Source organism: Setaria italica, chromosome VI (genome assembly GCF_000263155.2).
Source record: "Setaria italica strain Yugu1 chromosome VI, Setaria_italica_v2.0, whole genome shotgun sequence".
Taxonomy (NCBI): Eukaryota; Viridiplantae; Streptophyta; class Magnoliopsida; order Poales; family Poaceae; genus Setaria; species Setaria italica.
This window is the reverse complement of record NC_028455.1, coordinates 28502967-28517253: the sequence shown is the minus strand read 5'-3', so window position 1 is coordinate 28517253 and position 14287 is coordinate 28502967. Positions and strand designations below refer to the sequence as shown.

General features: G+C 48.2%; 2 protein-coding genes across 2 annotated transcripts; one reads left to right on the top strand and one right to left on the bottom strand.

Annotated features, from left to right (window-relative positions):
* Window positions 1–571: 571 nt before the first annotated feature.
* LOC101782198 (temperature-induced lipocalin-1) lies at window positions 572–1620 on the bottom strand. Its single transcript, XM_004973489.3, has 2 exons — window positions 1147–1620; window positions 572–1033 (listed from the first exon to the last, which is right to left on the bottom strand). Exons 1-2 carry the CDS (start codon window positions 1507–1509, stop codon window positions 851–853), a joined length of 546 nt encoding a protein of 181 aa, XP_004973546.1. The 5' UTR covers window positions 1510–1620; the 3' UTR covers window positions 572–850.
* A 4661-nt stretch (window positions 1621–6281) lies between these two features.
* LOC101783831 (probable cytokinin riboside 5'-monophosphate phosphoribohydrolase LOGL10) lies at window positions 6282–12499 on the top strand. Its single transcript, XM_004974684.3, has 7 exons — window positions 6282–6386; window positions 10206–10303; window positions 10425–10458; window positions 11551–11650; window positions 11914–11984; window positions 12089–12232; window positions 12329–12499. The coding sequence occupies exons 1-7, from the start codon at window positions 6282–6284 to the stop codon at window positions 12497–12499; spliced, it is 723 nt and encodes a 240-aa protein (XP_004974741.3).
* Window positions 12500–14287: the final 1788 nt, after the last annotated feature.

The following is a 14287-nucleotide window of genomic DNA, read 5'->3' as shown; positions in this document are numbered from 1 at the left end:
ATAAAAGCTTATACGTCGCGCTCGTTCCGCCCTTGCCAGTCCGGCACTCCGGCTAGCTGGCTGGCTCGCGCTGGGCACGCCATGCCCACGCGTGTCGCGCTCCTCGACCGCTGTCGCCACGGGCACGGCACACGTCGGCCGCGTCACGCCCGAATCCGATGGGGATTTCAGAGCGAGTGTTCGAGCAGAGCTACGGGCTTTGTTTGATTTTGTAAACAAAATTGCATCGCCAAAATTTTGCCCGAAATATTTGACAAGCAAATTAAACCATAACAGTCAGCAGACACTTTGACGACATGGCGTGCCTAGAACATCACCCCTCACACGTCGCGCGCGCCCTGCACTTGCCAGTCCGGCTAGCCGGCTCACGCCGTGCCCATGCGTGCCACGCTCCTTGACGGCTGTCGCCACGGGCACGGCACACGTCGGCCGCCGCACCTCCACGCATCACACCGTGTGACCCGCATGGCGCGACACCGTCGGTCGCCGGAGTAGAGGAGGAGGACGTCCGCAAATCCTGTCCGTCTCCGTCAAACACTCAAACTGGTAAAGAATTCCGGGCAATGCGACATCACCACAAAATGCTAGTAGTATTCAAATCTTAAGCATCCACTCCAAGCCCAAGTTTAATTCAAACTGCAACACCAACCTAACAGACACATGCTCGCCATTTGCAAGATGGCGGCAGCGACGACGACGAACGAACTCGATCCTGATGTACAGTACTGAATGTACACGCGGTAAACCGTAAACGACGGCAGTAACTAGTGGTAACACCGGACTCTGATTCTGAACACCGTCACGGCCATCTCGCCGCCTGGTCGGCGCCGCAGCGGGCAGCACCCATGCACTACTTGCCAAAGATGGACTTGATCCACCACATCCCGCCGTCCCTGGGGCTCTCCTCGCTCTCCGGCGGCGGGTCGGGGTGCGCCGTCTTGCGGAGCTTGGACACGTCGTATCCTTCCTCCTTGGCCCGCTCCACCAGCTCGTTGTACACGGCCTCGTCCATGTGCGGCTGCCTGCACAGGATCTGCGGCGGCGCACAAGCAAACGCAGGTCAGCCACAGATCGATGCGTACTAAACACCGGGAAAGGAGAACGTCAATTGAATGGATGGAGAACGGAGGGGGAATCAGCACGCACCCAGAGGTACTTCCTGGAAGGCTGTCCGACGAGCGCGTACTGGTAGTCGCCGTCGATGTGGAGCACCCAGTAGTCGCCGGTGACGGGGATGATGGGGAGGAAGGGCGGCACGTAGAAGCGGACCTTGAGCTTGGCCTCGTCGCTGGCCGGGTCGGCGCGCCAGGCGGTGCCCTCGATGTGGCCGCGGCGGCCGTCGGTCCACGTCTCGTTGAGCACCTTGACGGTGCCGTCCGGGTTGAGCGTGTAGGTGGCGCGCGTGTTGGTGCCCGTCTTGGGCTGGAACGTGGACGGGAAGCACGCGATCTCGTACCACCGCCCCGCGTACCGCTCCAGGTCCAGGTCCCGCACCACCCGCATGGCCATGGCGGCGGGGGAAGAGGCGTGGGTTTAGAGGGGGAGAAGACGAGGTGGGGGTTGTGCCGGATGCGAAGGCGGCGAGCGGGGGATCGGAGTAGAGGGGATAGGGATGTGCAGTGCAGGCGAGCAATAAAGGCAGGTGCGGGAGACGTGGAGGATTGTGGGCGATACGTTATCGGAGGCGTGTTGCTCGGTGCGCGTCGCGGCCCGTGGTCTCCCCTTCGTCTTCTGGGCCGGGTTGTTGCGGGGTGCCGACGCAGTGTCTCGTGGGCTTCTTTTCTGGATGGTCGTCTCTCCCCCCTGGGCCCTGGGTCCACATGCCACCAATAAACTCACAACCACCCCACCAATCAAATGTCTGTTGCTCGGCTCTGATGCACACAGCTGAATGCTCGTCATTTTCACAGCTCAGAATAGTCGGGCGTTGCATTTCCAACCACAAGTTGCATAGAACAATGAAGTCAACACTCAATATAGCCTTCCTCTTATGTCGCTCTGATCTGTTCTGAACGAGGCAACAGCCACCATTTAGCTATCAACTCGACGGATTGTGGTAGCATCAGTTACATGCCTGCCTAATTTCCTCCATTCCAAATTATAAATCATTTTGTCTTTACTAGTATTATTATGCATCTAGATATAAGATATGTCTAAGTATATAATAAAATTCATGAATCTAAAAAACTAAAACGACATCATCTTATTTGCATGCATGGCCATTGAGGATGATGCGGCGGAGCGCTAGGGCTGATAACGCCTTCCCAAACACATGCGGTCAGGTCGATTAATGTTGTAGCAGCCTTCAACGTTCAACAAAAGCCAACCTAAAGAGTGCCTCGTTGAATGCTTAATTAGTGGATTTCTTATCTTAGCGTTGGGAGTAAGTATGCTGGTATTCCATCAAATTTTCAGTATGCCACAAACAAATTTTGCTGACGGTCAAAACCAATTTCTGTTGGTGGGTTCCGCACCCACCAGCAACTCACTGTCAGCACAAATGATCTCTGTACTGATGGGTATCCACCCGCCAGTACAGTTGCATTTGCACTGGCGGGTGCTTAGGTAACTTGCCAACACAGATATTTTTGGACAATAAAAAAAAGCAGCACCGAAATCGCGGCCGCGCCGCCGCTCGTCGTCGGAGCCCACCGTTCTTGGAGACCCGCCGCTCCCGCTCCCGGAGACTGAGACCCCGTCCCCCGCCGGTGCCCGCAGCCGCGCCCACCAGCTGCCCGCCGAAGCCGCCGCTCCCACAGCTCCTGGAGACCCCGTCGCCCGCCGAAGCAGCCACTCCCGCCGAAGCCGCTCACCGCTCTCACCGCCACCGCCGCCCGTCGAAGCCGCCTGCTGCCGCCCGCCACAGCCTGCCAAAGGAGTTGCTCACGTCGCCCACCGAAAGCTCCTGGAGATAAGGATATAAAATAAAGATAAGGATGGGAGGCTCATGGAGAGATAAGATAAAGGGAGGTGCAGTGAGCTCAATGCTGACGAGCTACCTAAGGGCCCATTCCCATTTGTGCTGGCGGGCACTAACCCGACCGTCCTGATCACTTTTGTGCTGGTGGGTGCTAATTCTGCCCGCTAGCACGTTAATTTCGACGTGTCAGCACAAATCATTTTTGACGTAGTGTTTGATGCATATTTCATGAACTATCACAAATGCCATGTAAATTAACACTAGTTACAGGCAATCAATCATACGTGAACTCAGCACATAGCACAGTTCACTTGATGAAAGAAAGAAAGTGGAGAATGAGTTCATGAGAAAATTTCACGTGTTGAACCTGAGCGTCTCCGAGACCTCTTAACGGGTGATGACATCCCTTTGCTGACCATTTTACTTATAACAATACCCCACTAAGCCACTATTAATCAGTCAGCTATTAACTAACACAACGAATGTCAACTAATGACCATCGGCAGCAGTAATAAAAGATTTACGCCGCCATGCTAGTTGCATCACAAATCACACAATTATTTATACCGGCAAAGGAACGCGAATATATATGCGCTTTGCGTACACCTGCTTTCTCCATTTGTTTATTGAAAATTAAGGGAAAGAGCTAATCTAGTTAAGTTGCTCCATGCTAATAATAAATCTAGCATCATAGATTGTCGGTTTAGACAGCTCTACCAGAGTTGCACCGTACTTTCTCCATTTACCATACTTCAACACCTCTGCCAGCCTAAAGCATAAGGGTGTATTTGGTTTGGAGATAAGAAGGGATAGGATGTGCCGTCCCTATTTTTTGAGATGAGATCATCCCATATGGTATTTGGTTAAGAGGGATGGATCCCTTCCAGTTCTTTATTTAGTATGAGGGATTAAAAATAAGGGATGGATAGCTTTGGTAACACCATTAGCTGCAGCTTCTGGTGCGACCCACGTGTCATCTTTTTTCTTTTTTTTCCTCAACCGTATCTTCTCCACCATGCTCTTCTTCTTGAACGGCTCCGCACGCTCGATTCCTCCCCTCGGGCTCATCGTGCCACCCCCACCCTCCCCTCGAGCTCCGACGGAGGCAGTGGCGGCAGCCTTGCCTTGGGGCTCGCCGCTCCGCGCCGCCCCACCCATCCTCCCCTCAGGCTCCGGCGGCGGCGGCAGTCTTGCTCGCAGGCTCGCCGCGCCACACCGCTCCCACCATCCCCTCGGGCTACGTCGGCGATGCCGCGGGCTCATCCACGGCCATGGCGGAGCTCGAGCTCCCCTCCCTTCCGCTCAGCCATCTCGCACACCGGCAAACGGCGGCAGACAACGCGTGACGGGGGCAAAGTGGGATGCCCCCGTCCGCTCATTTTCGTGAGACAGGAGCATCTCGCATCTGAAAGGTATATTCCCTTATAGGTATGTTCCTGTTCCACCTGTCTCTAAACCAAATATGGGACGAGGTGGGATCGTCGGACCCCGTCCGCTCCCCGGAACCAAACCCACCACCGTAATAAGGTTCAAACGGAGTTGCTCAAGTTCTAAGGCACGGGTCAAATCATGGAAGGCCAGAGGCAGGACTACTGGTGATGACGCAGTCAGTTATCCTGGCCTGAGCGCCTGGCAGTATTTATGTGAACAACGACACGAAAACCTCACCTGCGGGCAGGGATTTCCCCGGGATCACCGGCAACCTTTGACGCATGTCCTCGACTGGCCTCACCTCGCCCACCGTCGTCTGTCCGGTTATCTGGCAACCCATCTACATCATGTCTCGTGCAGCCCAGAAGAAGGAATTCCAAAGTTTTCATTTGCAGGCGAACTCCTGTAGACACCCATCTCGGAAAACGCTAAACATCTCTGGATCAAGGATTGAGTTGCGACCGGGTGGCATGGCGACACCGATACTCGCGAAATGCAGGCGGCAAGGCAGCAGGCGTGCAAATTTGGTTGCTTTGCTTCATTCGTCGCAGTTTATGGCTGTCGGTCATCTTCACGTGCTACTGGTTGATACATCGGTGGAGGCGGACTGCTGGAGTTTGAAGACTTGTGTGAGGTGTTCTAGTTACGATTAGAATGTCGAATTGATAGGTGGTTTTGAGCTATATATGATGAGTTTAAGTTCAATATGCACAAAATGTGGTGAATTTCATTCTTTTTTCATTCTTTTGTAATGGCTGCATATACCTCCGGCTTGTTGCAGAGCCTAAAACTTTATTGAAGCTTCCTTCATCCAAAATAAAATTACTACTCCATATGTTTTGGTCTCTAGACTCTAAGGTTTGCATACATGGTTCTGATTTCCGAACAGCTCGTACGCACAGGCCAACTCCAATCAGTAATCGCCACCTTTCACTTGTAGGCAGTCTTCTTCAGAGCGTACGTGCCTGTCGTGTTTCAATTCAGATCTGGTTTCAGGAGTAGCTGGTGCAGCGACTTTAAGATGGGTCAAGTAAAGGTAAACCGGGCGCGCGGGTAGCAGCGTTGCAGCTGGTAGACGACAGTAGTCGGCAGATGTTTCCAGGTGCCTGCACAACGTCAGGCGTGATGTGATCATGTGAGCGGCCCTCGATCTTAGACCCCGTTTTCTTCCACTGACTTATTTTTAGCACCCGTCACATCAAATGTTTAGATACTAATTAGGAGTATTAAACGTAGACTATTTACAAAACCCATTACATAAGACGAATCTAAACGACGAGATGAATCTATTAAGCCTAATTAATCTATGATTTGACAATGTGTTGCTACAGTAATACATTTGCTTAATAGATTAGACCCGGTACTAAAGACTAAGACTTTTAGTCTTGATTTCTTTGTATCAGTTCCCAAACTAATACCCATTTTTCCGATAGCGATACTTAAAGTATAGAAATGAAGTGTTCGGAGAATTCTCCTATAGTTTTCCTTCAAAAAATATGGACCGAGCTAGAGAGAGATGAGAGATCGAAGTGGAAGCTACATTAGGAACAGGGGCGATGGCCTTAAATTTGGCAATCCCGCATGGCCCTACTAGGCCTTAGAGACGACAATGATATTATATCCCTACTTATTCTATTCACAACGGCACGGATAATTAAATTGATATGCAAGGGGGTGTTATGTAATAGTGGATATAGGAGATGCATTTAGGATGTTTAGAGAAAAGAGACGGTTTAAAACCAGGTCAAAGTTAAGAAATATGTCTCATCCGGCCTTGCAGTTAAAGTAGCTAACCTTGTAGGTAAACATTCTTTGAATTGTGCACGCATGCCCTCAATCTGACGCACGCGGCGCCTCTCAAACCGCTATATATAAGGCGTGCAGGAGAGCATGGACTAGAGAGAGTTAGAGCGGGGCGGCCATGAGAAAGATGATGCAGCCCAGCAGGTTCAAGAAGATTTGCGTGTTCTGCGGCAGCAGCCAGGGGAAGAAGACGAGCTACCATGACGCCGCCGTTGACCTCGCCGAAGAGCTGGTATATAATAAACGATGAACTAATACGAAGTATACATGCTTGCCTTATTTTATTACTATTCAAGCACCAGCTAGCTAGTTTTCGATTACATTATGCATATATGATATACACGCGCGTTGCTAGCCAGCCAGTAGCTTTCTTTGTGCCATTTCTTTTCATGTCATCATGTGTGTGGTCTAGTGTATTAATTATGCGACAGGACATATTGATCAATTAACACATGCATAAATAGATCGACTTCCAGTTTTGGCAGAGGGAGATTTATCTTTCAATATTACCATATTCAGTGATGAAGAAGTACTTCAGTGTGTAGCATGCTCTGGTGCTCGATTTACTTGTTCATTGGTCTAAACGGTTGAACCACAAGTTAAAAAATAGTCCAGTGGTGAGTTTCTTTAGTAGTCCACAAGAGAAGGAGGGAAGGAGGAGGAAGAAGAGGGAGCTCCTCCTAAGCTCAGGGGCCGCATCCGCCACTGGTCCTAGTAAATGTGCTTTAGTGTTCTTTGAGCATACTATGTTTTATTAGCATATACTTCCTTTGTTCCTAAATGTTTATCACCATTGAGCATACTAAGTCATGGTTAAAATATCTTTAATGATAAAACAAGACACAATCCAAAAAATATATATTTACATACTTTGTCTTTGTCTTGAATAAGATGAATAGTCAAATGTCATGTCCAAAAGTTAATAGTGACAATGCAAATATTTAGGAACGGATGGAGTATGACTTTGTGCGCCTTTATTACTCGCTAATAGATATGCATACTCTTTTGCCATGCTAGAGATGTACACAGGGGGTCATTATTAGTTAACTTATAATAATACCAACAAGGAACCTTAAAGTCTAAATGCTTTGTATGCAACAACAGAAGTAGTGAAGCATACTTTTGTATTTCATATATTTTGTCTCTCGAATGGTTGTCATAGGTGCGTCTAATAGTGGTTAAATCGACCTACTAAAGAGTAATGGTTAAATGTGGAACTATTAAGGGGAAGAAACCCTTAAACCTTGTTTGAATACTAGTAGATTGAAGTGAAATGGATTGGAAAGTAAATTAGTTCATTCTATAATCTATACTCAATCCCCTCCATTCCATTCCAATACTCTACTATCCGAACACAGATTTTCGTCGCTTTTTGTCTGGTTCGATTCAATGCCTAGCGGAAGCTGGTGGATCGTAGCTGTGAAGACGAGTTTTACTGGCGGCGGTGAGCTAGCACTGTGTTCAGCACGTCACGCCTGTGTCGGCCCACGCTGAAACATGCGCGCAGCAGTAGTTACATAGGACACTGCACGACGCCCCTACACCTACAAACCTTCGACGTTCTTTTCAAAAATCAAATCTTCGACGGTCGGAGACGACCGACGAGTCATTTCAAGCGTCCGATCAAGAGAGCCAGCGAGCACCGACCGGCCTACCTGACACGCTGTGCAACGTGAAAACGTGCGTACCCCCTGTTGGAACTTGACAAAGTCCAAAAAAAAACGGGCGTACGCCGCCTGTTGTGTCTCGCCGCTCGCTGGTTGGCTGTATGATGCAGGCTCTGCTCGCTGCAGCTGCGTGGTTTAGCAGTGGAAATCACGTACGACTCGCAGCATGCTCGCACTAGGTACCACTACTTTTTTTCAGGAGATCGGGGGATCCTCACCTACATTCATAGCTTCTTGCAAGCTCAATAAACATAATGTTCAGTAATTTTACAAAACCCAACACAACACACTCCTAGAAATAGAGATAGAATAACATGATAGAGCACGCAGACCTCACAGTGCAAGCCTAGAAAAAGAGATTAAGATCAAACAGCCAACACATGCAACCAAATGAGGGTAAGATGTCCTTTTCCTCTGGCCTATGTTATCATCAAACTAAACTATACTTTGCCGATCCCCATTCCGCAACTGTGTAGCATTGAGTCGAAGCTGAAGCTGACATACGACAGTCTTGATTGCAGTGCCTTGGAGGACATCCGGGATCCAATCGACGCCTTGCTATGCCCTTTCTGGGGAGGAAACCACAAAGGAGGAAGGGCCATCGAGGGGAGAATGGGGAGATCCAATAGAGGGGATCATGATCCCGTTAATCCTGCATATGATGAGACAGTACCATCAAGGAAGGAGGATGATGACAAAGTAGAGATGCCGACAATAATCACATACCTGCTCATGGTGAAAGTGAACAAAAGGGTGCAGGGAGGAAGCGACAACGGTTTCATTGGGAAGCAAGCAGCAACAGTAGCAAGTGGGAAGGAGGCGTCTTGACAAAGCCTCCATGGAGGAGAGCGGCACCCGAAGGCGTCGCCATTGTTGGTACCATTGCAATACCGGGCTTGGATTTCTCCTTGAAGTTTCCCGCCCACCCACCTTGGCCACACCAGCACTTGAATGGAAGGAAATTGACAACGCCTCCACGGAGGAGAGCGGCACCCGCAGGCGTCGCCGTTGTCGAAACCAGCGCAACGGTGGAAGAGGATTTCTCCTTGCAATTCCACCCAAAATTGGTCACCAAAACTGCAGCCGTAGCACCGTGCGCCGCCGATGGGGAAGCCCCGTGCCGCCTCCCCCGCGGTCGCGCATGTGGCCACGCCCAGCGGCCGCCCAAGGTGTTGTCCAAGGTCGTCTGCCACCGCGCTGTCGCGGTCTTGGAGAAGCTGGCGGCGCGGGGCCTCGGCACGTTCGTCTGGCGCAAGAAGCTGGACCACGACCTGCCCCGCGGCGTCCTCCCGAGGATCGTCTCGACCTAGTTGGAGCGGCGCCGCTGCCTCGTGCGCCGGAAGGAGGCCAACGGGGACAGGGTGTCAGCCGCGGCGCGGCGCGTCTCCGCGCTGCTGCTGGTGGCTCCGGCGCTCGCGAGGGTGGAGGAGGAGGCTAAGGAGGCCGCGTTCCTCCTCGAGCAGAGCAGGCGCGCCAGATCCGGTTGACTCGGGGGGGGGGGAGGGGGAGCTTGGGGTGACCGAGCTGCTGCTACTGAGCCCCATGCTGGGCCAAATCCGGCCATCCCCGGCCAGGCCATGCCAGAGCTCCAATCCGCCGTTGGCCACAAGCCCGCGGCTAGGGGGCAGAGCCCTGCTGTTGCTGTCGTGGGAACACAAGATTCAGCCTAGGAGAGGGCGGATCTGAGCGCCGCCGAGCGCTGGAGCTTGCTGCAGCTTCCTTCTGGACGGATCTTGAATATCGTTGTGTGTGAGGCCGTGGAGGATGAGAGGGAAGGTGAGGACTAAGGAGGCCTTGCTACCGCCATCCTGGCACATACATGGACTTCCGGCGTGGTGCTCCGACAGCAGCGAGAAGCTAGGATGGGACGGAAGGGGTTGAGGATGGCGGCGGCGGCGGTTCCATCCGAATCGCCCTCGAGGGCGACGCGGGGGACGAGCGACAGAAATGCCCTAGCTACCACTACTGTCACATCAGTGGTGGTCTCTACCCTTTTCGTGCAGCGCGCTAGGTCTGGTACGCCCAGGTTTTGTCCGGTCAGATCAGCCCAAGCCTAAACTGGCAGTGAAACTGGACGTATCGGCACAGTAAAAATTTGCGCAGTTCTCGTTTTCAATGCATCGAAGACCGTCTTCACTCGTCGTTTTATTATACATCGAATATGCTCTTCGACCACGGGTTTAGTCTCTCGTGAGTGCTCACTAAGATAGGTTATTATATGCATATTTTACAGAAATAACTGTTCGTGTGTGTGAAAGTTGTTTACATCATAGATAATAATTTATTAAGTTTGATTATGCATGCATGAGGCTCCTATTTTAGAATGCTGGAGGGAGCGAGTACATATGAACAAACCCTAACTCTCTAACCCTAATGCACTGCAGGTGTCTAGGAACATTGACCTGGTGTATGGAGGCGGAAGCTTAGGGCTCATGGGGCTCATCTCGCACGCCGTCCACCGCGGCGGTAGGCATGTTGTTGGGTAACCACAAGTCCATAGTTCGTTTGTCTAAGCATGAGCATTGTATACGTTTATACATATCCGGTATTCCGATGCTACAAGCTAACTGTGTGTGCTGCATGCATATGCCATCCGGTTGCAGGGTCGTTCCCAGGGCTCTCATGACCACTCCTGAGGTAGCGTACAGTAGTCCTTCCAATACAATCACACATACATCATGCACATTTTAATTTAGGCATGGATTTTGATCGAACTTTTCAAGTTTTTTTTTAAAAATACATAGATTGAAGACAATATGAGTAGATTTTCTTAATATGCTATCATAAAAAGTTCCATCAAAATCTGCATAGAGGGAGTGTTTGATAATTTTACATGTGTTTATCATCATCTGGCTGGGTCTTGCCGGTATCAACAACGAGAAAGAACCTGATCTTGCCAGTGTATTCATCGATCTTCCCTGGATCGATGAGATTGGCCAGCGGGATGTCTTACCTTTCCTCGAGTTCGATCCCGGGAAGGCGCTTAGGCAGGGGCCCATCCCCATGGGGGGGGGGGGTACGAGAAGGCAGACATCTGGCTGCTATCAGTCGGCTGGATGCATTACTAATTTCAAGAATTGTACCATCATTTTGAATTATTGATATATATATGCACCAAGGTACTAAATAGCGTTTAGCGTTATGGTAGCGGATTAGGGCTGGTGTAGCGGATCGTGGGTGCTATAGCGAACGCTTAGTCCAAATAGCGGAATTCAAAAAATAGTCACAATTTTAGAGTATATATGAATATTAACATCAATTACTTAAAAAAAGTTAAAATTTTAAGTTAGACATTACATTTCAAGGTAAGAATCACAAATAAATAGATATAATTAAGATGTATGGATATAAATTGACATTAAATTCTCATATTAATAAATAAAAAAGCATTTTCATCCCTAATCCTTCGTCATGACCTAAATAATCATTTTAAATATTATTATTACCATTTGATTCATATTCATATATCACTTGAATCATAAATGTAGCGAATAGTGGCTTAATATGGGCAATAGCAGGCAATAGCGGACAATAGCGGCCGCTAAGTCCAAACATGCTATCTTGGATCTGCTACCTTGTAGCGGTAGCGGTAGGGTACCGCTACCGCTATAGCGACTGCTATCACGGGCGCTACGAATGCTATTTAGTACATTGATATGAACAACCTTAAACAGATTTACAATTTTGGTTCCTTCTTAAGAGCAAAAAACTTGATCGACATTGTGTCAGATTATCGGAGAGACAGTGGGGGAGGTAAAGGTGGTGGAGGACATGCACCAAAGGAAGGCGGAGATGGCAAGTCAATCCGATGCCTTCATAGCCCTGCCTGGTAAGTAAGTGGTTCTTCTTCGTTTGCCTTGTTGAGTCTCTCTTGTCAGTGTTGCATGCATAACTTGACATCACCATTTATGGCTATGTCATTGATGTTTAGGATAAGGTAATAGTTTAAAAATGAACTAATCATCTTGTCCTAAACGCCATGTATTTCAGAAAGGAGATTGTATATTGCAGCATAAAAAGTTAGCAAATCAGATATGTTTTACAAAATCAGTATAGTATATGGAACTGATATATGAATGAGATATGATCCAGGAGGATACGGAACTCTGGAGGAGCTGTTCCAAGTAATCACATGGGCACAGTTAGGCATCCATCATAAGCCGGTAAAATATATTGTAATCATATGCTAGCTCCTATACATCTGAACTGATGCATTCTATATTTAGTATCCAACTGGCCTGATTTGATCGATTAGCTCACACATTAGGTCGGCTTGCTGAACATTGATGGCTACTACAACTCACTGCTGGTGTTCATTGACCATGCCGTGGAGGAAGGCTTCATCAGCCCCAGCGCTCATCACATCTTCGTCCAAGCTCCCAGTGCACAGGAGCTCATGGAGAAGCTTGAGGTACCTGCTAGACTAGAAAGCATGCACTAATTTAAAACTGAGGCTTATTCATTGTGCACAGCACCAAGTCCTCATATGTATCATTCATGTATGTAGGGGTACGCCCCGTACTATGACAAAGTTGCTTCCGAGCTCAACTGGGCCGACGATGCAGGTGATGGTTTTGGAATCAGCGTTTCATCATATGACACAGATCAAATTCTTCAGTCATGGGAGAAACCTCTTTTGTCTCCCGTGAAAGAGGCCCCTTCGAGGATGGATAAATAAAACTGCTTAGGGATAGGAGAGGTTGGGACACCTCAGCTGGTTCCAACTGATGAAATGGAAGAAGACGTCATGACAGATGCATCGATACCTTAGGAGGTTCTTTCAATCCTTATAGTGGTTGTTCTCCACTTTTCGGACAAGGCGCGAGGTCCCAAGTCCCAACAGCTAGTTGTAGGGTAATATCCACCCTGGATGTTTTCTTCGGTGATCCTCTATCCTAAGCTAATGTAGAGCGTAAGGAGTTGGCGAGAGTGTGTTATTCTGTTAGGTGTTCTTGGTGTTTTTCTGTTTGTCATTGTTGTGTGTGCAGTGACATTTGTATGTGTTCTAGCTAGACTTCTAGTGCAAGTGTAATTTTTATTTGTTCGTATCAGCCGATGTTTTTTTAATTAATGAGGTGAATTCTCGTGTGTACGTTGCTGTGGGAATTTGAGGAAGAATTTTATATTAGGATTTGAGGTCCAACTATAAGGTCGAAGGAATAATGGTGTTGTCCTGGCTCCTAAATATTGACCATTGAGGATAATACAACGAGCAATTTATCAAACATGAAAATAGGAGTAATAAGATAGCCAGTTAGCTACTCTCTTTTCAGGCTTATTTAGGTCTCAAACATGAAAAAATTGAAGTAAGATCTAATTAATTTTATTTTTATTGCATCTGTTAGCATTCAAACTTGAGTCATTTAGCCCTAACACTATATCAAGTTACTTGCACCGACCAATTCAACCCCAAAAGCTTAAGTTGATGGGAAAATATAAGAAATCGACTTATAATTAACACATACTAGTAGATTAGCTCAAGTTTCTCATGATAGGCGTCTGGTTGGCAAATAATCAATGGAAAGAGACGCAATAAACCATGTAGACTACATGGTGAGCCCGACATAAATGAGAACAAGTACCATTCACGGGAGCACAATCTTCGTGGCATCAACCGAAGCCTACATGATTGGAGCAGAACCGGGGATGAAAAGACACTTTCTTGAAGCTGTACAACATTGCCACCATACAAAGAAGCAAGAAAACCAGTCATATATATATGTTTGTGAACTCCAGACATGATGAGATTGCGTTCATTTGATCTACATAGTGTTTGATGAATTACAATTTGATTGCAATGAACCATGCTATGTCAAATTGAACAATCCACAATACGCCTCTAAGTATTATGGATTGTTCAATTTGACATCTTGCTATCTTCCTTGGTTATAGCATCTTGCAACCTTCTGACATATTAACTACACCCAGGAACTGTAGTCGCAAAATGAGTCAAAGCACTGGTCTTTTGTGATTTGACATTGTTGGGCATTACTCCAACACAATAAGAAGTGAATACACAGGAACAATTATTCTCTGTCCAAAAAGAGTCAAGCACGTCATCCTTCACATAGTTTGATACTGAAGTCTGAAGATGAACATGTCTATGATGACGGGGAGGAGCGTGGTAGAGGTCTCGCTCCAAGTCGGCAGCGGCAATAAAAGAGGCATCTAGGGAGGAAGGAAGACAAGGAGAGGTGGAAGAGCGGTGTGTAAAAAAAAAGAGGCCCGCAATGTTTTTTGTTGTAGGAAGTGATGGTGGCCAATATTCCTAATGTTTCGCCATTTCACTCCTACCCCCTTCCTGTGGCTCCTTTTCTTTTTCTCTGTTTTGCGTTCCATGGTTCCAAACAAGGCATTATTTAAGATGGCCGGTTTAGAAGCCTAGACCTCTGCCATTCTTTTTGAATGAATGAACATTCGAAAACTTGCATGATTGAATTTTAGAGAAGGAAACACTGCTAGCCTA